The sequence below is a fragment of the Camelus bactrianus genome, chromosome 5 (genome assembly GCF_048773025.1).
Source record: "Camelus bactrianus isolate YW-2024 breed Bactrian camel chromosome 5, ASM4877302v1, whole genome shotgun sequence".
NCBI lineage: Eukaryota > Metazoa > Chordata > Mammalia > Artiodactyla > Camelidae > Camelus > Camelus bactrianus.
In genome coordinates this window covers 92859703-92885332 of record NC_133543.1, presented here as the reverse complement: position 1 = coordinate 92885332, position 25630 = coordinate 92859703, and the positions used below count along the sequence as shown (strand labels likewise).

The 25630-nt window shown below is 43.6% G+C and overlaps 1 protein-coding gene and 1 long non-coding RNA gene across 2 annotated transcripts; one reads left to right on the top strand and one right to left on the bottom strand.

Annotated features, from left to right (window-relative positions):
• Positions 1–730: 730 nt before the first annotated feature.
• Positions 731–5377, bottom strand: LOC123615025 (uncharacterized). Its single transcript, XR_006722557.2, has 3 exons — positions 4323–5377; positions 3634–3855; positions 731–3160 (listed from the first exon to the last, which is right to left on the bottom strand). It is a non-coding gene; the product is annotated as an uncharacterized LOC123615025 (long non-coding RNA).
• A 1235-nt stretch (positions 5378–6612) lies between these two features.
• FAM124B (family with sequence similarity 124 member B) lies at positions 6613–22982 on the top strand. Its single transcript, XM_010948864.3, has 2 exons — positions 6613–8540; positions 19878–22982. Exons 1-2 carry the CDS (start codon positions 7809–7811, stop codon positions 20529–20531), a joined length of 1386 nt encoding a protein of 461 aa, XP_010947166.2. The 5' UTR covers positions 6613–7808; the 3' UTR covers positions 20532–22982.
• Positions 22983–25630: the final 2648 nt, after the last annotated feature.

The following is a 25630-nucleotide window of genomic DNA, read 5'->3' as shown; positions in this document are numbered from 1 at the left end:
TGCCTGCCACAGGGTCTTTGCACGTACTGGTCCTTATCTTAGTATATATTTCCCACTTCTCCCAGGTAACTCCTCCTTTTCAAAAATCACAGCTTTCTACCGCTGAGATGGCTTGTTTGACCTCCCTGAATAGAGTGAATATTCTGCACCACTTGTCTGTAATATTTAATGCTGGTACCATTTACATATCACCGGGTGATGATTTGATTAATGTCTGTCTCTCTGACCAGAATACAAGGTCCATGAGAACCAGGGCAGTATTCATTGTTATTAATGATGGTATCCCCAGCATCTAGCCCAGAGTCTGAATTACATGGTAAGTGCTTAGCAAACATTTGTTGAAAGAATATGTTAGAAGTGTGTAGTTCACGTATTATTTGAATTCATGCATGTATTGTTTATTTTTTAATTCCAAAGGTATTACATGGTATTTGTAATAAACATGAGTGATAGAGGAATATATGAAGTAAGAAGTGAAAAAAGCAAAGAAAGTCTCCTTTACCTTTTAATCCCAACTCACCGAAGTGTCCTCTACTGACACTCTCATACAAACTGCTAGACTTTTTTCCTGTGTTTACCAATCATACACACACACACACACGCACACGTATAGTTCTTATATGAAAACAGAATCCTATGCTAACATGTGTTTTGTTTGGTTTAACCCTATACTGCAGCTATCTTTCTAGGTCAGTACATAATAGAACTCCCTCATTAAAATGATTATGAAATACTTCAGAAAGGTCTGAAAATAATACAATGAGAACACACGTACCTACCACCCAGCTTAACAAATAAAGATTACCAGAACATTGAACATATCTCCCCAGTAGCTGAAACAAACATGATCTTGAATTTGTTGTTTCTCATTCCCATGCATTTCTTATTCATTGCCTACCTAGGTTTTTATCTATAACCACTGGAGATTCTTTGCATATTTCCAGATTTTATACAAATGGTATAATTCTATACACATTGTCTGCAACTTGCTTTTGTCACTCACATTTATGTCTGTGAGATTCATTCAGACTGAAGTGGGTGGTTCACATTCATTCATTTCCCTCGATGTAGTGTATTCTACTGCAAGAATGTGATATAAATGTTCTTCTATTGGTATGCAAACAAAAATAGAGTTACCATATGATCCAGCAATCCCACTCCTGGGCATATATATCTGGAGGAAACGCTAACTCGAAAAGACACACGCACTCACAATGTTCATAGCAGCACTATTCACAACAGCCAAGACATGGAAGCAACCTAAATGTTCACTGACAGATGACTGGATAAAGATGTGGTATATATATGTGTATATATTTACATACATATACAATGGAATATTACTCAGCCATAAAAAGAATGAAATAATGCCATTTGCAGCAACATGGATGGATCTAAAGATGATCATACTAAGTGAAGTAAGTCAGACAGAGAAAGACAAATATCCTATGATATCACTTATATGTGGAATCTAAAAAAAAATTATACAAATAAACTTATTTACAAACTAGAAATAGACTTACAGATATAGAAAACAAACCATGGGTACCAAAGGGGAAAGGGGGTAAGGATAGGAATAAGTTAGGAGTTTGGGATTAACATATACACACTCCTATATATAAAATAGATAAACAGCAAGGACCTACTGTATAGCACAGGGTATGTACAATATTTGGTATCTTCTAGTAACCTATAATGGAAAAGAATCTGAAAAAGAATACATATATGTATGGGAATGTATAACTGAGCCACTTTGCTGTACCCCTGAAACTAACACAATATTATAAATCAACTATACTTCAGTAAAAAGAAAAAAGAAGAAAAAAAACTGAAGTGGGTGGTTCAGATTCATTCATTCCTCTTGATGTAGTGTATTCTACTGCAAGAATGTGATATAAATCATTATTCTTCAATTAGTGTGCATTTAGGTGGTTCCCTCTCCCCTACTTTTTTCCTATTTCAATCAATGCAGTTATAAAACATTCTTGAATTTGCCTTCCTTTGTGCATATGTGAGAGAATTTCTCCAGAGATTATACCTGGGGTGGGGGGAATGCTGAAGTGCAGGATATATTATGTCTGAAACCTTACTAGGTAGTGCCAATCTACTTCTCCAAAGTTCTTTCATTGCTTTTTTGACCACTGCATAGTATTCCATGAAAATAATGCACATGAATGTATTTATCTATTCCTTTTGCTGGATATCCACTTGCAATATCCAATAACACTCATTTGTTGGATATTGTTTGGGAGTTAAAACAGTATTACATATACAGTCTTTCATGTGGGGAGGACCATGCTTACAGAGCCCTTGAGCACTTGGAAGGCCCTCTGGGGTCTTTAGTTCATTTGATTTACTCTATGGAGGGAGTCAGTTCAATTATTACCATTGAGGCTTTTCATCTTCAGTGGATGATGAAGCCAAATCTGAGGAATCAGGAGTCTCAGGGGCCTGCTGATTGAGCAGCAGAGCCGGGTGGGGCGGCTCACGTCCCTGCTCACAGCTTGTCCCATTCTCCTTCTCCGCCTTCTTATGCAGTGCAAAGAAAAAACGTTGCCTGCCATTCTGGTTCTGCAAGGATCAAGCCATCAGCCACCGCAGTCCCCACCAACAGTGCTCCCTGAGGGGAATGCAGGATGGGGAGAAACAGCAGCATTCTGTGCTCTGGAATTACTAGTCTCGAAATAGTTAAAATACATATTGAAGGAAAAATTTCAGTGACCTCAGATTCTTGTGTGTTTCCATACATAGAAAAGCACTAAAATCACCAACTTGAGATGTCTGTTCTTTGTGACTAACAATTATCTTTTTATGCTTGACTACATGTTTTTCCCAGCAAAAATTTTCATATATATCCTGGCTCCTCACTTACCTCTTGGGAACATTTCCTCAGAGCTATCTGAGAGGCTGAGTCCCCAGGCTCTATCCTCAGTAAGGTCCTGAATAAAACTTCACCCATGACTTTTACATCGTGTGATTTTAGCTCAGTTGAAAATAGCTCCTGAGGGGTTCAGCCGAGAATGATAACAGGTCAGAGCACAGGGAACGATGTCACAGCAGACGACCGCCACAAAGATGGAGGAGGAAACACGCCTCCTGTGCGGCACCTGTGAAAACGCAGGGTATCAGCTCACAGACTCTGCTCCCGGGCTGCACTGTCCTGGGAAAGGGGAAACAGATGGCTAGTTAATAGGAAGCTGATAGCATTGTTTGGGGTCGAGCAGGGGGTGTCCTCTGGGGAACCAGAAGAGAAGCTTTCAGCTAAGAGCCATAGCAGCCTGGAGAAGGCGTTTGCTGTGGCCACTTCCTCCCTCCCACCTCTGCCCTAGGAGGAGCCCAGAGAGGGCAGGAGTCATAGGTTTTCATTGTTTGCCTGCTGCTGTTTCTTCCAGAACCCCCTTGAGAAGCCAGAAGTTATGACCTAAGGACGGGGAAAGACATTAACCAGACATGTCTAGGACATGGGACACAAACGATGCCCACCCCTCATATCTTCCTTTTTCCTTTCTATGTGCTGGCGTGTGTCCTGAACTTGAATGGCTCTGACCTGAATGGAGGCAGGTGCTGCACACGGCTTCTCTGGCGGTGGGGAAGCATGACTTAAAAACCAGAAATCCAGGCTCTGCCACTCACCAGCCACGTGATTCTGGGAAAGTCCCTTCACTTCCCTGGGATTATCCTTTAGGAGATGCCAAGATTCCTTCTTCGCTGCAGATCCGTCTTGAGCCTGCCCTGCAGGGGGAGGGCTGCAGGCTGCCATCGGGGGGTTAAAAGTAAGCCTGGCCTGATCCCTTCCCAGCACCTTTTCTCCAGCTATTGCCTCAAATTCTGTAATGTCTAGCGCCTGGTTAGCACCTAAAGTATCAGACAAAGAATCAGAGTTAAGATTGGGGAACCAGGAAAATAGGCTTGAATGACTCTGAGGGCTGCTTGGGGCTTCTTTTGAGTTTGCTCAGTTGAGAAGGTAGTGAGTCACAAATGTTATTCTGATATGCAGAGTGACGTCTGCCCAGCCAGTGCCAAGTCCTGAAATCTTCGTGACCTAAGACACAAACACCCACGCTGGGTTCGGGCGACACACCCACCCTTCACTTCTCTCCAGATGCCACTTATGCCATGTCCCTTAACCTGGGTCCTCCAGGGTCCTGTCCCTTCCTCACCTTTCCTATCTTTGTTGTGAATGCTCTACCTGGATCAACACATGAGCAACCCTGGTCACATAACGACCAACTGTTCCCCAACCCAGATTCTTCTCTCTAAGTTCCACGTTAAACAGCCACCGAACACATCGACTTGGGTGTCCCACAGGCATTCACACTCACCAAGTCTAAACTGCAAGCCTCCGCCTCACTCCCGGCTGCCTCCGTTCTCCCATGTCCCCTACTGGGTGACTGGTCGCCTCACCTCGGCACCTGTAAGTGACACGCTGGGAGACCCCTGGTCCTGTCACTGCAGGCTTCTGCCCTCCTCCAGCAGGCTACCACGCCTGTCCGTGAGCTTTGACTTTCCGTATCTCACTCCTGTCCACATTTTCCTCTAAGCATAACTTCCTTTTTCAAGCCAGCTCTTCTGTGGTTCCCTTTAGAAGAAAACCCAAAGCCTCTAGGGTAACCTTTGCAGCCTCATACGCCCTTCTTTGTCCTCACCCCACAGCCATGCTGACTTCTGCCTGTGGGTCACAGCTCCTGCCCTCTTCCCGGGGTGGAGCTCACCCCCGTCAGCTTCCTCTGCCTGGAGTCCCTCCCCCTCCCCCACACCCAGTCTCCTCCCTGCCTGGCTCCTTCCTCCTCACTCTTCAGAACTTCAAGTAGCACCTCCTCCTCCTCCAGGCTTCCCTGGCCCTCCGGTCTAGGTTGGTGGTGCCTCCTAGGGGTTTCCATGGCATCCTGCAGTGACCTTTGTCACTGAAGACGTAACTGAAGGTGCTGCTCCCAGGTGGGACGTGGCGGTGATCCAGTCTCTGCCCCTGGCCCAGGGGCTGGCTCTCAACATGTGGGATAAAGAAGCTCATTTCATACAGTAAAGAGAGAAAGAAACTCTTCCTCAAAGTTTTCTTGGGGCGGAGGGTGGGGTCTCAGAATTTGAATGTATCCCAGGGTGTTTATGAGGCTTGCCGCAGGGACGAATCCCAAAGGACACGGACAGGTTCCAACAGAGCCTCCTAACTAGCTGATTTCTTAGATTTCCTGATACTGCCTGTCACCAGCTTCCCCACTTTGCTGTAAGGGGTTGACCGGCTGGCGGCTGTCCAGGAGCTGGTGACTGACAGACACCTGGGCACCTCTGTCAATTTTAAGAAAAAGAAGGTAGAGAATAGAGTGTCAGCTGTCCGGGTACTGAGCGTCAAAGCTGATGGCTTCCCCTGATATTTTCATCCGTGCTTTCAACAGAAGCAGTGTGCAAAAATGAACAGAGTGTGGAGCCCAACTGAGAATTGGGCCATTGTGGTGGGTGGAAGGGGGTGTGAGGAGTGGGGCCAGTTACTCGGTGCGGAGGGTCAATCTTTCAGGTTGTCCCTGGAGAAATAATTGCGGAGACAGCCCATCAGAAAGGAGACTGGTGGTACCCCTGTCTCCTCCCCCCGTCTCCCTGTTTCTTTGCACTTAAGTGGCCATCAAATTAACCAGATCTTTTCAGTCTTGACAGAAATGACAACCTCACGAAGGAAAAAGAATGTTTTCGCACTGGAAGGAAGATTAAAACATCAAGGAGCGAAGTGTTTTCTATGTAAGGGTTTAAATGCTTGCCTTGCACAAATGTTGTGAATTAATATCTTTGTCTCAGGGGTATAATTTTTCTCCTCGAATCTTTAGAGTTATTTCCAGAATAGCAAAGAGTGTTTCAAAAACCATGTCTGAAGTCCAAGATGCTCAAGTCAGCTCTGTGAGGGAAGGACAGGAGGAGGGAGAGGGAAGTCTTAGCGAGGGATGAGAAAGTTACTGCCTGCAAATGCCAGTGTGTAACATACATTAACAGCTTCAGAACGATAATGCCTTAAAAAAAAAATAATGACTTTTGGAAAGTTGAAATAAAATGAATGTAATTACTGAATCACTGATGGTAATTAAAAAACAATTTATCTGTTATAAACTATATGTATAGATTTTTTTCCAATGCAAAATGTAGAGGACTTCTGAAACTCAAATGGTGAGAAGCATAGGTTAGATTTAGAAAGGAAGTCTGAATAGAAATGGTTCCCTTCCACAGATACCAATATTTGATGTTAAATTTGGTTCTTATACTATCAAAGCCATCAACCTATATGCCAAGGGGGCGGAGGGTAGGAAGGGATAGATGGGATTTCAAAATTGTAGAGTAGATAAACAAGATTATACTGTATAGCACAAGATCTTGTGGTAGCTCACAGAGAAAAAAAATGTGACAATGAATATATATATGTTCATGTATAACTGAAAAATTGGGCTCGACACTGGAATTTGACACAACATGGTAAAATGATTATAAATCAATAAAAATGTTAAAAAAAGCCATCAACCTATATAAAATAAAGTTAGAGTAAGTTATGTTTTTCATCACAAAAGCGCTTTTTACTTTATAAAAAATCAAGCCACACCATGTTCCATTATAAGCATTAATCAGCCACTTATTTCAAGAATTACGCTTAGAAATATGTGCTTGCCAACACCTGTTTAGAAGCACAGCTATCGGAATATGTTTAGAGCTTGGATATTCTTACTGAAGGTTATTCAGTTTAAAGTACAACAGCACACAGTCTCTGGGAAATTTATGTCCCCACCTAGAACTGGCTTTGGCACCCTTTCCTTAAAATTAGAAAGAAAATCCAGTCTGGGACATCTGGGTCCCTGAGAGGCACCTCCTAACTGGCTCACAGGGAGACCATTCAGTTTCTGGGTTCAAATCTCCCCTCAGCCACTTCTTGGCTGCAAGATCTTGGGCAAATGATTTGGCTTTTGTGTGACTCAGTTTCTTCCTCAGTAGCTTGGGGACAATTGTCTCTTCTTCAGAGGTTTACTGGAGGATTAAACCAATTAATGTAAAGCTCTAGCACAGTTTCTGACGTCAATAGATGTGAACAATGATTATTACTGACGTTGGAAAACACTCACTATTTCTAAAGAATGGGCACGACTAATGGTCTTTTAAGTATCCTCTGACTTGGCAGCTGAGCAAACCATTATCCGTAAGCAGTCAAAATTATTTCAATAAAATATCTTCTCTTCCATGCCCTGGCATCAATTGTTCAAAGATAAAACAAAAAGACAAAGGGGAAAGAAAATCCTGGCAAAAGGACAAGTTCTGAGAATTGTTAAAGCAGTCATTGTGTTCAGGTGGCCTGGCGGCTACTGTAAACGCAGAGGGAAGTAGGGAGGAAATCAGAACCCACTGTGGTCCATAAAATGGATGTCTTTTCAACTAAACAGATTGTTATCAGCCTCACAGAGCTGACTCCTGTTCCTTTTTGCCCGGTCATTTCCTTTACTGAGTGTCTGTAAGAACCACCCACTCGGGTGTTTCTCAGGATTATAGGCTTTTAGATCAAACAGAAACCCTGGGAGCGCCTGAAACAGCCCTGCACGCACAGTCACATCGTGCCCCCGCCGAGGGACCTCGCCCCCGCGCCCGCCGTGCGTCGTGGAGGCTGATGTGCGCACTGAGGGAGGTTCTCTCACCGTGTGGCCGGCGACCGCCAGGAGCACCCGTGGAGGGCTTGGCTCTGAAGTCGCTGAAGGCTGCGCTTGGGAACTGCCCGCCCCTCCCGTCATTTCAGAAGCTTGACCAGCGAGCCCTCCCGGCTTGCATCCTCTGCGGTCCTCAGCATCCACAAGATGGGCGAGACCCAGGAGACGCTGGCCATGACTGTCCACCTCCTGGCCAACTCTGGGCACGGCTCACTTCTGCAGCAAACTCTGGACCAGCTCCTGGACTGCATTTGCCCGGAGGTCCGTCTCTTTCTGGTGTCCGAGCGGGTCAGTCCGGTGAAATACTACACCAAGTGCCACTCCAAGCGGTCACGCTTCCCCGGGATGTCTGTTCTGCTCTTCCTGCACGAAAGCCTCGGAGAGGAGCGGCTCCTTCGCGTGCTTGACTGCCTGCAGCACTGGCCGTGGCAGTGCTACTCCGCCCAGAGCGCGCAGGGAAGGCCGTGCCCCTACCTTCTTGCCAACCAGGAGTTCTACAGTCTGGACAGCCAGATGCCCGTGTGGGGTGTGAGGCAGGTGCACGGTGGCACCGAGGTCCTGAGAGTGACGCTCTACTGCAGCTTTGATAACTACGAGGACGCCGTCAGGCTCTATGAGATGATTCTGCAGAGGGAAGCCACCTCGCAGAAGAGCAACGTGTGTGTCTTTGTGCTCTACGCCACCGAGAGCTTTGCTCTGCAGCTCTCCCTGAAGCAGCTGCCCCTGGGGACGTCGGTGGACCCGAAAGAGGCTTCGGTGTTGCAGTTCAAGGTTCAAGAGATCGGCCAGTTAGTGCCTCTCCTGCCCCATCCGTGCGTCCCCATCAGCCGCACCCGGTGGCAAACGCAGGACTACGATGGCAACACGATTCTGCTTCAGGTATTTCCTTTCCGCCTCTGTGAGCTTTAGATGCACGTGGACCTGCGTAGTTTTATGTCCGAGAGATGATTTAAGGCAGTGGTTTTCAACCTTGGTTGTGTATCAGAATCTCTGGGGGAGTTTTCAAACATTCTTATGCCGCGGCTGCATCCCAGGGCCGCAGATTAGATTCTTTGGGGGCACCTAGGTTTGGATATTTTTTAAAAGCTCCTTGGATGATTCTAATACGTAGCTTGTAGTGCGGTTGAGAGTCCCTGATTTAACAAAATCCTCTCATCTGACAGATCAGGAACTTCAGACTCTGTGAGCTGGTAGCTTCCACAGGTTGTTTGCTGCAGAATCAGACAACACCTCATTTCTCAGATTTTCCTTTACCCACGCTCCAGCTGGATGTAAATACTTTGCCCACCCTTTGGGTTCAGAAATATCAGTTCTTTCCATCTTTCCTTCCTAAGAAAATTGAAGCTGTAATGAATGGTTGGGGATGTTAAGTTTGTGGTCCTGTTGATTAATTTTAAGCATTAATTTTTAAGCATCTTGCATCATTGTCGTATTTTACCCCAAACCAAGTTAGGTATCTGGTTAGAACCCTTCCAAAGAAAATCTTGGCATGAAAGCCTTCTTTTATAAGCACCCTATTGAAAACAAACACAGTCACGATCGCTACCACACGTCATTTTTTATGACGTATGCGACACCCGAGCCTTGCCCTTTAGTAGCTCTGTGATTTTGAGCCTCAGTTTCTTCATTAACACGGTGAGGGGAATCTTAGCATCTTCCTAGACTACAGGTTGTTATCTCTACTAGATCACCTAACACTTACAAAGTGCTTAAGACAGTGCCTAGAAGGCAGTTTTAGCTGTTATTGTTCATAGTATGCCCTAGATTAAGAATTTCACATTGATTACTTCATTTAGTCCTTCTTACAACCTGGACAGTTTTGCAGAAGGGAGAACTGAGGGGTAGAGGGATCAGTTACTTGCCCAAGACGCAAGAGGAAGTGTTCACCTGTCTCCAAAGCCATGTTGTTTAACTCCTGCAGTCCAGTGCTGTGTGTGTGTATGTGTTTGTGTGTGTGTGTGTGTGAAGTGTGTGTAGGCAGGAGGTGTACGTGATATTCACAGCAAAATTTCGATGGCTTCTGTCCTTGAGAAATTGTCAGAAACCCCTTTAAGGCCTATTGGATAAACTAAAAACAAGCTAGAAGATGAATTACCTTTCCTTTGATTAATTCTGTTGTCATCAGCTTTGAGTTATTAATAAAATATGAGTCCTATTGATTCTATATCAAATGATCTCTAAATTATTTACTTTCTTATTCACATAAGGTGGACGAGCACTGTTCCTGTTAGTTATCTGTTGTGTAACTCACTTATTTCCAAGGCATCTAAATTTTTCCCTTCAGCTTTAGTTAATCTCCAGAATTTAAACCTCACTGTCAAGCAAAAATTTAATATGTGTGTGCAGCAGGGGACACAGTTTTAATCATTTTGGTTTTAAAGGCTAACTGACATTTCAATTCTGAACCATGGCTTATACAGCTTAATTATTTTGGAAAGTGAAGTCAAATTTGGGGTGTGCAGAATAGTGTTTTGGAGAAAAATGTCAATGTGTCTAGGCTTTTGCAAACCAAATGGGGGGTTATCTTCTGGAAACTTCTGTTTCTGGTGTCATATAAAAGTCCCTGAAGGAAGCATAGCAAGGCTTGGCTACAATTCACATGAAGGACAGCCTCTTCCCTCCTATAGTGGGGTGAATTTGTCAGGAAGGAAAACCCAGCCTATCTCCCTTGGGGCGGAGAGGGAGGGGCGTTTATAATTGCATTGACTTTTGTAAGTAAGTAGCCTGGGTCCTAAGCAGTTAAGTTAGGATCCTACTCATGGCTCTGCCAGTTCCTCAGACAGGTCCCTGAGGTCACCGGCTGGCTGCTCGCAGCTCTGAGGACCACATCCTTGCGAGCTCCTCACCCTATGATGGTCCAACAAACTGGACTTCACTTCAGTTGGACCACCTTGGGTCAGATTCTCCTCTAAACCAATAACAGCATTCAGGGCAATGGGCTTGTGTGGATGAGCTTAGTTGTGAGGTAAATTCTTTACTATGCTGTGCCCCTAGATTTTTTGTGGACTCAAACTCTCCTGGTGAAGGCAGGGGTCCCCAGGGAAGGGGGGACAAGTACTGGGTGGCACAAATGACTGATGTCCACCAGAGAAAGGAAATAATGCCTATTGAAAGGAGAGCTATAACCACAAGTTAGCCTCTCCACATGGAGCCCTTCCTCAAGGCTGGGATGGATGTGTGGTGCGCAGGCTAGGGGAGGGAGGATGCCAGACCCGGGGAGGGTGATGCCTGCACCTGCTTGAGCTAGATGGCCCAGAAGGAAGTAGCCAGAAGGAGAAGGGAAGAAGATATTCCAAAAAGAGGCGATGGTGGGTAACAATGTATGATGTAGCATTTCCCTAGCAGGCATGTTCAGAAAACTGCCTGTGGTCCCATGTGGCTGGAGTGGAGGGAGGGGGTTGGAGGAAGAGGGTGGGCAGGTGGGCAGAGGCCGCATCATCAGGGACGTGGTCAGCCAGTGGAAGGTAAGCACCATGAGGACAGGGACCTTTTCTGATCCACCCATATACTCCCAGTATCTAGAACAGCATCTGACACATGGTAGGCAAATTCATTCCTGTGTGAATGAGCAAAAGCCTTGCCAAGTAGGTTCTATTTTACTTGACTGTAGTCAGCAGTCACTGGTAGAGCCTCTGAATGGGACTGACATGTACAATTTGCATTATGAGGATCAAAAGAGAATATACGTGGAGGTGCTTTGTAAAGTAGAAACAGTAGAGGTCGTGCAGAGCTGTGCAATTATCGTCTCTGTCTTGCTGTGCCTTTTCCCGCCTGCCCTCTTGTCAGTGCGGGCTGTCTGATGCTTCTCAGAGCCTAGGATGTGTAGTTTCGATGAGAGTGATCTTAAGGTACGTAGTAGATATTCAATAAATGACTGTATGGATACACGATCATGTCCATGTTTATTAATTCAGTAAGGATTTGTTGAGTGCCTACCTTGGGCTACCCTGTTCTCCATTTGGCTTTTTTCATCATTCTGTCTCAGTCCTTGGTGGATGCATCTTGGTGTCTGACATGAATTGGGGGAAATTCTCAGTCATTATGATTTCAGATGTTTCTTCTCTTCCTTTCTCTCTTTCTTCTTCTGGTATTCCCATTCTGTGTGTACTGTCCCACAGTCATTGGAGAGTCTGTTTTGTTTTTTGGGTTTTTTTTTTTTTTTGGTCTTTTTTTTCCCTCTTTCTTTTTCATTTTCAAGGATTCTATTGATATGTTCTCTGGCTCAGCGATTCTTTTCTCAGCTGTGTTTTGTCTACCAATAAACCCATCCAAGACATTCTTTATTTCTGTTATTATTGTTATTATTTTTATCTTTTTGGTTCTTTTTTTAGGATTACCATCTCTCTTTTCACATTGCCATCTGTTCTTGCATGCTGTCTACTTTATCTATTAGAGTCTTTAGCATATTAATCGGAGTTGTTTTAAATGACTGTTCAGATAATCCCAACATCCCTGCCGCGTCTGGCTCTGATGCTGGCTGTCTTATCAAATTGTGTTTTTTACCTTTTGCAATGCCTTGTAATTTTTTCTTGATAGACAGGTAAAATGTAGCAGGTAAAGGAATCACTGTAAATAAGCCTTTACCAATGTGATGGTAAGGAGTTGGGGGAGGGGAAGCATTCCATAATTAGGTCTCAGTCTTAGTGAGTCTATACCTTGAACTGTGAATGTCACAAGTGTTTACAGAATGGCTGGAGGGGGCTGGGATTGAGTACTTCCCTTCTCTCATGTGGAAGGCTGGAGTTAGGTATTTCTCATCCCCCAGGTCAGTTTGGCTCTGATGATACCCCAGCAGGTTAGGCTCTGGTTAATCAAGTTTCCCAGGAGAGCAGGCCTTTTCAGAACAGAGTGCTTTGGCGTACTTAAAAATGGTCCTTTTTCACCTAGAAATTATCATGCTAGGTGAATTAAGTCAGACAGAGAAAGACAAATATCATATGATATCACTTAAATGCGGAACCTAAGAAAATGATACAAATGAACTTATTTACAAAACAGAAACAGGTTTACAGACATAAAAAACAATTTATGGTTACCAAAGGGAAAAGGGGAGGAATGATAAATTAGGAGTTTGGGATTAACAGATACACAGTATTATATATAAAACAGGTAAACAACAAGGACATACTGAATAGCACAGGAAACTATATTTAGTATCTTGTAATAACCTATAATGGAAAAGAATCTGAAAAAGAATACACACACACACACGTATACATGTATATATATGTATCTGAATCACAATGCTGCACACCAGAAACTAACACAACATTATAAATTAACTAAACTTCAATTAAGTCAATAGTCCCTTTCTTCTTCCCCTTCCAGAAGCACAAGGGGGTATATCTCTGATATTTATTAAGAGAATCTGTTCTATCTCCTAGAGGTGAATCTCACAAAACTGTGGGGCTCCCTCATGACTGGGTCCCCTGGAGTTTTTGACTCTCTGGTTGTTCACACGAAGCCTCCATCCATTTGTCAGTTACAGCCTGTGTCTCCCTGGCCCCATGCTGGTTCCTGCAGTGGTTTCCACTCCTGAGTATCTGCTCCGGGAAGCCGTGACTCCCTGTATCCATCCATCTGTCTCTCCCGCCTTGGGGGCTGCTGTTTGCCCTGTGTCCTCACCTGTCATACAGGTGCTAGGAGAGTGGTTGCTCTCTCTAAGTCCACTGGTGTCTGAAGTCAGGGTCAGCAGTGTTGATAAATGCTGACCACTCCTGCCTTGAAAGTTTCTCTTCAGTGGGCTTCAATAACTCAGTTCATTTAATTAAGGGGTTTATTCTATCTCTCTATCATTTTGCCAATTTTTTTTCAAAGATTCAACTCTTCTTGCCCCTAAATCAGGTTTTCTCCACCTCGGCACTATTGACATTTCAGACTAGGTGATGCTTTGCTGTGGGGGAGATGTCCTGTGCATTGTAGGATATTTAGCACATTCCTGGCTCCAGAATTCGATGCTAGTAGCACCAACCCCACCTCCCTGCAGCTATGACAACCAAAAATGTCTCCAGACATTACCAAATGCTCTGTAGAGGGGTGAAATTTCCCCCAGTTGAGGACCACTGTCCTAAGCTAACGGTCTCCCTAAGATTAAGAAATAAAGTCCACCCTGGGGATTTAGTTATCATCTTTGTTCAGCTTACTCCTGTATTGCATCTCCCCTGTCTTTTGAGCTTGGGGCTTTTTGAACTCCCTGTAAGACAATTTAAACCCAATGTCTCACCCTCATCTCAAATTCAATCCAAACAAAACCAAAGCCATTATCCACAGCCCTGCCTGCAACTCCTCTGGCCCTGGGCATCCCCCTACTGCACAGGTTTTGAAACATCGGTCATTCTCGCCTCTCTTTTCAGAAGCCCCACATTCAGTCAGCACCCACTGTCCTTGCTCTCCTTTGCAGCATTTCTTTTTTGCCTTTTCCTTCTGTAAACCCACATAACTTCAAATGTGCATTATTATTACAACATTCCAGCTCTTCACTCTGGCTCCAGGCTTCTGCTTTATCTGCACAGCACCGTTGAAAGCATTTTTAAACAATGGCTGGATTTACGTTCCTTGTTAGCTCAGGAGCAAAAGTTAGCAAATAAAATTAAAACTCACTTGTCTGAATATCGAGGTGCCTTCATAATTGGGTCCCACTTCTTAGCTTCCTTTGCTGCCTCATTCTTTGGTTATCCCAACCTTCTTTTCAGAACTCTAAGCTCACTCTTGCACTCAGGTACTTTTTTTTTTTATTGTTGTAAAATATATGTAACGTAAAATTGATCACTTTAACCATTTTAAGTGTAGAATTCAGTGCCATTAAGGACATTTGCACTTGTGCCATCATCACTACTATCCATTTCCAGAAATGTTTATCACCGCAAACAGGAACTGTACCCATTAAACAATAACTCCCCATTCTGCCCTCCCCTCAGTCCCTGGTAACCTCTATTCTGTAAAGTTGTCTTTTCTAGGGACCTCAAATAAGTGACATCATATAATATTTGTCCTTCTGTGTCTGACTTATTTCATTCCATATAATGTTTTCAAGGTTCATCCGTAGCATGTGTCAGAATTTTATTATTTTACAGGTTGAATAATATTCCACTTTACAGATATCTGCCTCCGTGTATGGGCTGAGCTGTCCCTTGTCCGGTGACATCTTTCCCTTCCCCTTCACTTGTCCATCCTCTGAGGCTCTGCTCCAACAGCACCTCCTCTGTGAAACTTGCCGCAAGCTCATTCCTAACTAGGACATTTTACACCTAAATTTTGTAACACATAACTTTTGACATAATTCCTCATTCTTGCACCATGTAATTTGGGAGTATGTGACTCGCCCTATCTTTTCAGTATTTTATCGTAGCTGTTTATTTCCAGCAGAGCACCAGACAGACAGCTGCTTCTGAAATGTTTGTTGATTGATTGCTTGCTGTCAGGAAATAAGTTGTCTCTTCAGAGAAGTAAATATTCCAGAAGCTAGTTGGGCATAGGCAAACATATATCTCTTTTCTTTTTATCAACAGACCTTTAGCTGAGTTCTCTTGATATTCTTTATTAGCCATTTAAAAATAGAAGAAGGTAGTCTCTCATGCAGCAAGTAACTCATGCGCTTCTTCTGAGCCATTTCTTGGGGGCTCCTTTCTCATTTCTGAGTCTCTCAGCTGTACTGACTCTGAATGTATTACTCTCTCTCTGTTCCTTATTTCCTTCCCATTTTCCATACCCTGCACACACACTCACTCACACACACACTCTTCCATCCCTACACTGTCGCTCTCACTCAATACTTGGGTTTATGCCGCCCTTTATTGCTCAGAAGGTTGCTGCTGCTATAAATAGCAGGTTAATATCATTTATTTTGGCTAATCAAATACAATAAGTACCTTTCAGAAGATCAATTAATTGGAAGAGATTAGATTCAACTCTTAAGGAAGCAAGTTTGGCATTGTTTTTGGTTTTCTTATAGTCTATATAATTTGCTCCCATGCAATCTTTTTCCCCCCAGTGTAGGAGAAACCTTCTCTTGTTGTCTCTTGGAATCCCTTTTTGTAAGGGACAATGTTATTTTCCCTTCATGCTGTCAGTCTGCCCCTTAATAGCTTGATTCTTTTTTAGCGATGTATGTTCTCTTGTTTCTCGAGTGTTTAGACTCAGATGAATGACAAGTGGTCTTCCTGTTCATTGAGAGATAGTTGCCAATGTTCCCTGAAGCTTGGAAACAGCTAGCTCTCAACTTGTAACATTTTACAAATATTGCTTAGAAAGATGGGCTCTGAACGATCAGAATTCCTACAAATGCATTTCAATTGATTTTTTTGGCCAGAGGAACTTTATCCTCTCTCAAGTGATTTATCTCAGTCACTCAGCATTATGTTTCTCCTGGAAATCCTTTACTCCAACTGCACACATCTGAATTTCTACATTAATAATCTTTCGCTTTTGCCATAAGGTCTAATGATCTTAGACGTCTCTTAAAAAAAAGAAAAGTTGATATTCTCTCTCTTCAAAAAGATTGCAGAAATGGCCATCCATATGATGCCATTTGTCAGTTTCTTGATAAGACTTTATATTTACCTAACGTCCAATAATTAGGGGCCTAATTTATAGAGTCTACTTATCCATACACGTCTACATGCAAACAACTTATATGTTGTTAGGCATTAAGCTTTATCTATGTATCCAGCAAACATCCAATGATCACTTACTGTGTGTTAGGCACTGTGCTAGGTGCCGGGGGTACAATGATGGAGAAAGTGTATACAACCCCTGTTCTTCCAGCTGCCAAAGTCTAGAGAAGACACAGAGAATTTGAGCAAACAAGTGCAAAAGAGGGTGGTAACTACTACGTACGATATGGCAAGTGCAGGTTGCTAGGAGAGCCGGGAGTAACATTAATGATGGTGATAATAGCCAACTATGTTTAACACTTCTATGTCCTAACAACTCTATGACCTTGGTACTTATTATTACCTCCTTTTATAGATGAGGAAACCGAGGCACAGAAAAATTAGGTAACTTGTCTACAGTCCCACAACTAATAAGTGGCAGGGCCAATATTTAGGGGCACCTGACTCCGATTCAGTGACACGGAGAAGGCTTCTGAGAGGAAATGGTGTGTAAGCGTGGAGTTAACAATAGGTAGGCATTTTTAGGGAAAAGGGTTAGAGATGACAGAGCCCAGACAGAGGAAATAATAGACACAAATCCTGGTATTAGGGAAGAGCTGATGATGCCCAAGGCACGGAAGGAAGTTTGATTTTGGTAAGTGGGGGTTGAACGGGAAGTGGTGAGTTACCAGGAAGGAGTAGGGGTCAGACTGAATGGGGTGCTAGCCCCTGTCAAAGGGCCTAGAATTCACCCTAAGATGGGTAGGAAGCCATCTGAAGCAGGAGGGTGACTTGATTAAAACTGTTTTCAAAGCTTCTCTGGTAGTGGAGTGGAGAACTGATTCACAGGGAGTCCCGTCAGATGGCTGCTGCAGTAATTCAGACTAGAGATGACAGCAGCCTGCCCTCGGATTAATGGCCGTGGACATGGAGAGACAGGACGACCTGAGAGATCTTTGGGAAGCAGAATCCAAGCGAATGGATGACATGGGGGCTGGAGAAGAGAAACTGGTACTCTTGCTTGGTGAACATGTGGCTAATGACACCAGAGTAAGGGAGTAAGTGGGACAGATTTTGGGCGTGTTGAGTTTTAGGAGCTTGTGCCTGGAAGACAGTAGGCATTGGCGGGGGGGTGGGGGATAGCTCAGTATAGAGCACATGCTCAGCATGCAGGAGGTCCTGGGTTCAATCCCCAGTACCTCCTCTATAAATAAATAAATAAATAAATAAATAAATAAATAAATAAATAAATAAATCTAATTACCCCCCACCCCCCAAAAAAGAGACAGTAGAATAGGTAGGCATGATGCTTAAGAAACAGATCTGAACTGTAACTATACTTTCAGAAGCCATCATCATTTAGATAATAATTGAAGGCATGGGCTTCGATAAGGTTGCTCTGGGAGCATGTGTAGAGTCAGAAGGGAAGATGGCCGAGGCTAACACTGAAATGTGACCTATAATGAACTGAAGTGGGGAGAGGCTCCTTCAGTGGAAACTGAGAGATGGTGGCTGGAAAGGAAGGAGAAAATTGAAAAAAAAAAGTGCTGACATAGAAGTTTAAGGAGAAGGCTTCAAATGTAAAGGGGAAAGGTCAACCTTGTAAAATTCTACTGCAGTTCAACTAGAAAGAAATGACAAGGAGGCTGACTGCAGGTGATCTCGGCAAAAGCAATTTCAGTGGAGCGGCAGGAGGCAAAGTCAACCTCGTGCGTACAGGAAGTAAGGGAAGGTTAGTAGGAAGGTGAGTGTGGACAAATTCTGTAAAGAGGTTTGCCTGTGAAAGAGGAGAGAGAGCTGGAGGGGCAGAGGGGAATATGTTTTTCAATGTAGACTTAAGCAGGTGTAATTGCTGATAGAAAAGAGTAGAGGGGGAAAGAGAGAGAGAGAGATTGAAGAAATGAGGTAATAAAGTGGGAGAAAATCTATAACTGATAGGGTGAGGTCCCCAGGAAGGCAGAAGGTGGTGGAATTCACAGTCTTGATGGAGACTGGTCACTTTTGTTGTGGAAAGAATGTTTGAAGTTGCAGGTAAGTTTGGTGATCGGACACCAAGAGAGCTGCTAACCAGTAATGGCTTTTGTTTTCTCTGTAATGTCACTGGTGAGGCCATCTGATGAGAGATTGAATGAGAATTTGTGCCACTGAAGCATTGAGGACAGTTCAGAAAGGTCTGAGACACCTGTTGTGGTGAATGGAGAGAGATGACTAAGGAAAGCAGGAGGACCGCAGGTAGCCTCGCGAAACGGGAAACCACACCTTCATGGTGGTGCCAATCCCAACAGTCGTGTGCTTTCTTCAGCAGCCTGGGTATGAGTTCAGGAAACACGCATAGGTAGATGGATCCAGGGTTGGGAGATTTTTGAGGGAGGCGATGATAGAATGGGGATAGTACAGGGGAGCTGGAGCTATAGGAGGTATGAGGAGATGGTGGAAGTGATGGTCTTTGGACTCAAGACAGTGACTGTGGAAGGCAGTGAAGACAGAGGGGCTGACGAGGAGAAAGCAGGGAAGGAGGTGTTGATGCTGAAGAGCAGATGTAGTGAGAGAACTGACTGCTGGCGCTGGAAGGAGTGGGTGGGGGCCCGAGAGGGCTTGATTTAAATGCCCTTGGTTTCAGAGATGGAGCTTTGTAAGGGGACATGGCCCAATGGAGGGGCCCTGGGACTGGGTGAGTGGAGTTGAGTCGAGGGGGGCTCTGGGCTGGCTCAGCAGGGCCCAGTGACTGTAGACCTGGCTTGCGAAGGCACCTCCTGACTGCCCTGAGACGTCTCGGCTCTGGCTGTGGCTTTGGGACCAATTTTGTTCAGATCTGAGACAGCTTTAAGGGGTGAGGAGAATCTATTCTGGCTTCTCTTTCCATTCATGGTTGCTAGAAAATTAAATAAGGGCCCCAGGATTCCAACTTACGGATTTCCCCATTTTTACTTCTGAAAAATAAAAACAAAAAAATGAGAGGACTGAGTAGTTTTTCTTTATATCTCTCGAACATAATTACTGCTTTGTTGTTGAAAATTAGGTCTCAGAAGTTCATGGGTTTTTAATGTTTCATACCATACATTTAAGTATAATTAACAAGAAAATGAACCTTAAAAATTAGCCATCAACACCAAATGCTGGTGAAGATACAGAGCAACAGGGACTCACTCATTGCAGGCCAGAATGCAAAATGGTCCAGCCACTTTAGGAGATAGTTTGGCACTTCTGTACAAAAGTAAACATACTCTTACCATAAGATCTAGCCATTGTGCTTGTTGGTATTTACCCAAAGGAATTAAAATAAAAAACTTACAGGTTTCCTCCTCCATATTGGATAGTCTCATACCCACCCTGAGTGATTTCTAAACATAGAAATAATCATGCCAGTTTCCATTTCCAGAAGAAAAAGACTCCATTGGTTCAAATACAAAAGGTAGAATGTAATGTCAAATGACTCTCCTGGAAGCAAGATGGAAGCTCATCCCTTTGAAGACTGTACTTATAACTTCCATTCAATTCAACTGACTTTAGTGGAAGTCTGCTTTGGGCACTGTCTAGCAGAGGGTGAATAGGACGTGGTCTGTTCTTGGCACTTAGTAAATGGAGAATATTGGTTACATTTGTTCCTCTTTTCCTTGTCTCATAGGTCCCATTGAATCCAGGAATTGGTGTAAAGAATGGCGAGCGTTCCTTTCTGAGTGGCACCTCGGAAGCAGACACGCTCGCCCAGGGCTCCAGGTTGACCCCTGTCAATGCAGTTGGGACCCTTGAGCCGAGAAGCCGAAGGAGCCGGGGTAGGAGGTTGAAGGTGGGCTCTGCGGATCTCCCTGAGCCTGGTGGGAGACCAGCATCCGACAGCTCCAGGGACACGTCGTGGAAAAACCCTGGCTGTTCATCCCCACCCAGCAGCCCAGCCATGGACTCCCAGCTGCACCTGCCTCCTCCCCACCTCGAACCCACGGCCAGAATGAAGGTTGTCAGCTGGGAGAACACCTTTGAGAACCTGGAGGCAGAGACAAATGTTGACACAGGATTCACCGTGGTCAGTTCTGAACCCAGGCGATCTTTTCTGGGTAGATTTCCCAGGGATCTGCAGACCCGCCCACCACCGACCTGCCCGTCAGCCCCTTCCTCAGGGGCAGCTGCTTCCAAAACCAGCAGAATCTTTAAGGAAAGGATCCATCCTTTGTCACTTGCTGGCCAGAGGGATCTTGGTGCAAGGAAGATAATCTCAAAATGTGCCCTTCCTCTGCCAGCCCAGGGTGAAGACAAAGCAGCAGAAGAAGAATTCTTTATATAGCATAAAACAACAGTGGTTTTCTAAAACACAGGCTCAAATATAATGTTCCGGAGGACTGACCCAGAATGGAGCTAGAAAGGGAGCTCTGACTCAGAATCAGCCTGTTTCTTGTTCATCAAAGAGGGCCTGAATGCTAGCCACACACAGATCTAGATCATTTTTATTTCCAGTGTTCAAAGTCTAGCGAGCTGGTGATGAGTTGTTTATTTGTCGTCATGGTCGTGAGGGAACACAGCCAACGCACAGAGGAAAAGCCCAGCGCCTCACGTCCTTGGAGACACACTAACCCAGCTGGGTGTGTTGAGTTCAGCACCTCTCAGGATAATTGCATTGTATGCAAATGAGTCAGGTGCATTACGCAATGCTGATTGGTGTCTGTAATTTGGTTTTAATTTTTTCTTGGGTTGCGTAGCTCATCCCTCCAGACAGCATGGGCTGTTTAGTGTTTTTTAATTTTTATGTGACCTCATTTGGTAACTAGGTCTTGTTCACCACCTACCCTCTAGTGACTTTTGCCTTAAAAGTTGTTTGCATCTGGAATGAGTTAACATGCAAAGTGTTTTGAAAATTACAACCCCCCTTTTTTTTTTCCTGTTTAATGAGCAGCAACTCTGGAAGCCGAAAAATCAGGTTCAAAATGAAAGCTGGGCTCTAGGGTTTTCTTACTCCTCATTTTTCATTTGTTTCTGCTCTACTCCGGTGGGGCCAGTGGTTCATGTAATTAAGCAGAGAGGAGTGGACGATTCAAGATCTCCACTGAGTGTGGCGGGAAGAGTACACTGGTTGGGTCCCTGGAGCAGGACTTGGGTTTTTCTGGCCATGTTCGAATTCTTAAATTCCTTTGCAATGCTCATTCATTCACTCATTTATACATTCATTCATGCAATACATTGTACTGAACATCTGTGTTTGAATAAGACATTGACATTTGGTATATACATTCTGTGGCCATCAAACTCCAAATTTGTTTATGGTTTTACTGTATGACGAATCCATTCTATCAACTCTCAAGAACATGTTGAAGTTCAAACTTACTCCTCTGGGAAACTTTTCCACCAGTGATTCCCACACTTGACGCACAAGGCTGCAGTAAGAATTCACAACCTGTGGATGGAGACTGGGCATATTATGAATGACAATTATAATCATAATGGACAAATTCTCAGTTGCTCATATGATATATTGTCTGATTGGATCTATGCATACATTTAAAAAACAAATCTGTGGTCTGTGTGTTTAAGCTAATTTGTAAGATTATTTGACTTCACAAACTTCACTTTCCAGAACAGACGTTACATGACTATAAATGCTGGTTTAGCTGAAAATTTTTGAGACCCCCAGTACTTAATTCATCCAGTTGGAGAGAAGAATGAGTTCAGGCTTAAGGATGAATCTTAAATGGCAGGTAGACTGGGCTGAGTTTGGGTGCTCTGTCCCCCTCAAAGAATAGAAATGGAGAAGAGCTACAAATGGACAAAGGCGCGAGTTCTCAGTGTATTGCTTGGGTCCTTACATCATCAATATATTCTTACCCTCATTTGCTTTCTTTCCCTCAGATTAAAGTTAGATCTTAGAAACCAGGCTGAAGAACTTACTTTTGGTATGGTTCCTGTAATAAGAGTTCTTTTTTTAAAAAATGAAAATCTTATGTAAGTTGAACTATTGAGCTGCCTTGAAAACCACAGCAAGAAGTCCTGAAATTTCTTTCCCAATTTTTTGAGGTTATCTAAATTCCTGTAACGTAATACATGGGTAAGAATATAACTACGTGGAAATCGCAAAGACTATTGAGGAATTTGAATGAGTAACTTACAGAAATGACTTATACTCTTAAAATGTCACCTCCTCTATCCTATTCACTAGAGGAATCCAATTTACAAAGTGGTGGGATGGATGGAAATATCAGTGGGCTAGGTGGCAGAAGCCCAGATTTTGGTCTCAGTTTTAAAATTTACTATTTATATGTGACCTTGAACTCTTTGATCTGTTACTTTATCTTCTGTACCAAGGTTGTTTGGAAAATCAAGATTATGTATATGAAGGCGTTTGGATGTTGTTAAGCACGTAAATATGTTAGCTATTCTAATTACAAATGGCCCTTCTTACCCACATTTTTAAAATGTCTTGACAACAAAGACCATTTTTTGAAACAACCTTTAATAAAAACAATGATACCATTAAAAAAAAAAAAAGAAACCCAATCCTAAGATTTTTACTCTGTGTGTCATTAATGTTTATATATTTAGGAGGAAAATTATGGATAGAAAGGATCAGATACATCCTAAAGTTCAAAAGAGATTATATATAATGAATAAACTATGAACTAGTTTAATCCAATTTATCAAATTATCCAGACTCTTAATTATACTGAAATGTAAAATGTATCACAAGGGACTCCCAATGATCAGAAATTTTATATGTTTATAGATATATTAAAAACGTTGCATTTCAGTTGTTTGGCTATTTTTTTTTCTGTTAACATGTCATAGGTTTATAAATGTTTTAAAATATGTTTTTTAATTGAAGTACCATTAATTACAATGTGTCAATTTCTGGTGTACAGCACAACGTCCCAGTCATGCATCTACATACACTTATTTGTTTTCACATTTTTTTCATTAAAGGTTATTGCAAAATACTGAACATAGTTCCCTGTGCTATACAGCAGAAACTTTTTTTAAGCTGTTTTTAACGTTAATAGTATTTCACATTTTTTTTTTGCAAGCATTATTTAGAATTGCTAAACTTTAATAGAAATGGTAACATTTGGAAACTCGCAAATGTGTTTAAGTGAAGTAGATCAGGGGATCTGTGGGGTTTGTGGAGACAGGGAAGCAGAGGGACACACCGTGGTTTATGAAGGGAGGTGGAGCAGGTGCCTCCACTGCACCCCATCTGTCCTCGGATGTGGCGGTGTTACTGAGTCCCAGCTGGTACTGCTTGCCGCACAACAGGCCAATAAATCGAGAGACGAGTTGTTGGGGCAAGGAATAGCCACTTTATTAAAAAAGCCAGCAGACCAAGACAATGGTGGACTGGTGTCCCAAAGAACCATCTTGCCTGAGTTTTGGATACTAGTTTCTTTTGTAGAACAAAGAGGGGGAGGTGAAGAGATAAACTGAAAAAGCAACGTTGTTGCAAATATTTCCTGGTGGTGGCGGGACTCCAGAGGGGATGTGTTAATTCCTTCTTTCCTGCGGCCATTCACTGTAGGCCTGGTTAAGATGGTTTCTGTGGGCTGAACAGAAGTATTTGTAGCAAAAGCAATGGAATGCAAAGGCTAAAGTAAAAGAAACAGATCCAATATGGAGTCAGATTTGTTCTCTATTACAATGGGTTCTTCCCTATGACAGTGGGACTTTGTGGAGGTGACCCTGCTCCTTCCACCCCTTCGCCAACAAACCGGTTTCACACAGCAGGTGCTGACTGCACAGAAAGATGGAAGAAAGAGTGGGAGGAGGTGAAAACGCCTTCCTTTCCTCCCAGAGAAAGATGGAAAGAGAATGGGGCCACAAGTACACACCCATTTTCTCTTTGGAAACTCCTAAATTTCATCTCCACGTTACAAAACCTAGTCAGAAATTCCTGGAATAACTTAACACCAGCTGCCTTTCTCCTGTCCAGAATGTTTGGGGTTTTCTCTCCCTTTTCCTTTCTCTTCCTTCTCCCTTTTCCTCGTGTGTGTGTGTGTGTGTGTGTGTGTGTGTGTGTGTGTGTGTGTGTGTCTGATTTTGAACCCCTCTTCATTCTTTACTTTGTTTAAAACACATTGTCTTTGCAGCATCTCCCAAGATTCCTCAAGGGTTTGACCCGTCCCTGCAACTTCTAATGAGCCCCCTGGCTAAGCTCTGAGAGCATCAGAAAGAAGATCTGCTCCTTCTCTGAGGAAATTCTTCCTACTTTCCAATTCATCCTTGGGATTCCGCTCTGGGCCAATGAACCCCACATCACTTAGAAACAAGCTGGTCTCTCCACCCACGGCGCTCTCCTTTCACTCTGCTGCAACCTTTCTCTGAAGTTTTCGAGCATTTCGCACAATACGCAATGGAAGATATTGTCTGTAATCTGTGACAGGAAAACAAAAGGCGCTTATGGCCCTAGGGAGCAGATAATTAGGATTGATGTCATGAAGAACCCGATCCCGCTAAACTGTGTTTCAGATCTATCATTTCAAAAGTTGAGTTACTCCAGAGAATCTATCTGAGCTACTGAAGACACAACAGGGTCTCTGCTTAGCATGAGCTGTGTATTGTATTTGCAAATTCCATTTTCGCTGGAGATGTTTTTGAGGTGTTTCTTTTAAGAACAATAGTTCTAAAGAGGTAAAGTAATACTAAATCCAAACTGATGATGGCTGACCGGAGAACCTCCTCTCCAGGAGGTTCACACTTTAGGATTTCCATCTTTACACCAATCCTGTGGAGGCAGGAGCGACAATGATCCCCATAATACAGAGGAAAGAACCAAGGCACAGAGAGGTCAAAAGCCTAATCTGAAATGGAGCAATGACTAAGTGGCTGGACTGGGATTCGAATTCTGGTTGTCAGGCTGGAGTCTGCACCCCTGTTGCTGGAGATTAGGTTCTTGTTGCAGAAAGAATTCAGAGAAGAGACACAGAGGCCCAGAAAGTAACTGAGGAATTATTAAGGGACGGATAGTACATTCTCAGGGGGAGAGCGGGCAGGCTCGGGTGAGCAGCTGTGCTGAGTTTCTCTGGCAAGTTGATTACACAGGATGTAAACATGAATGGGCGGAATAGTCATGGTGGAGGGAAGGGCTTGGGGTCATTGTCCCTGATTTTCATCCCGGCTCCACCTTCCCGAAGGGAAGGGGGATGTTTGCCCTTATTTAGTCTGTTTCAGGTGTCATGATGTCAGTGCATCATGGGTACTTCTAATCTGCAAGGTTAATTTTATTGAAATGAGGGCATAATGAGCAAAAGGTTACACTCAGACACTGGAGATTCCTGCCTTTTCCCACCTTTCTTTGCCTGCCTCCAGAACACTTGTCACCCCAAAACGTGTGATGTCATATCAGTCCTGAGGTTCCTGCTTTCCTCTGTCTGGTCCAAGGACCCCTGTTGTTCAACAGATGTATGG

What these genes read in the sequence shown, in the direction of transcription:
- FAM124B (XM_010948864.3), top strand. Translation starts at nt 7,809, where the DNA reads ATGGGCGAGACCCAGGAGACGCTGGCCATGACTGTCCACCTCCTGGCC. An exon ending in GCAACACGATTCTGCTTCAG is followed by an intron (nt 8,541 to 19,877) that starts GTATTTCCTTTC and finishes CTTGTCTCATAG; the next exon opens with GTCCCATTGAATCCAGGAAT.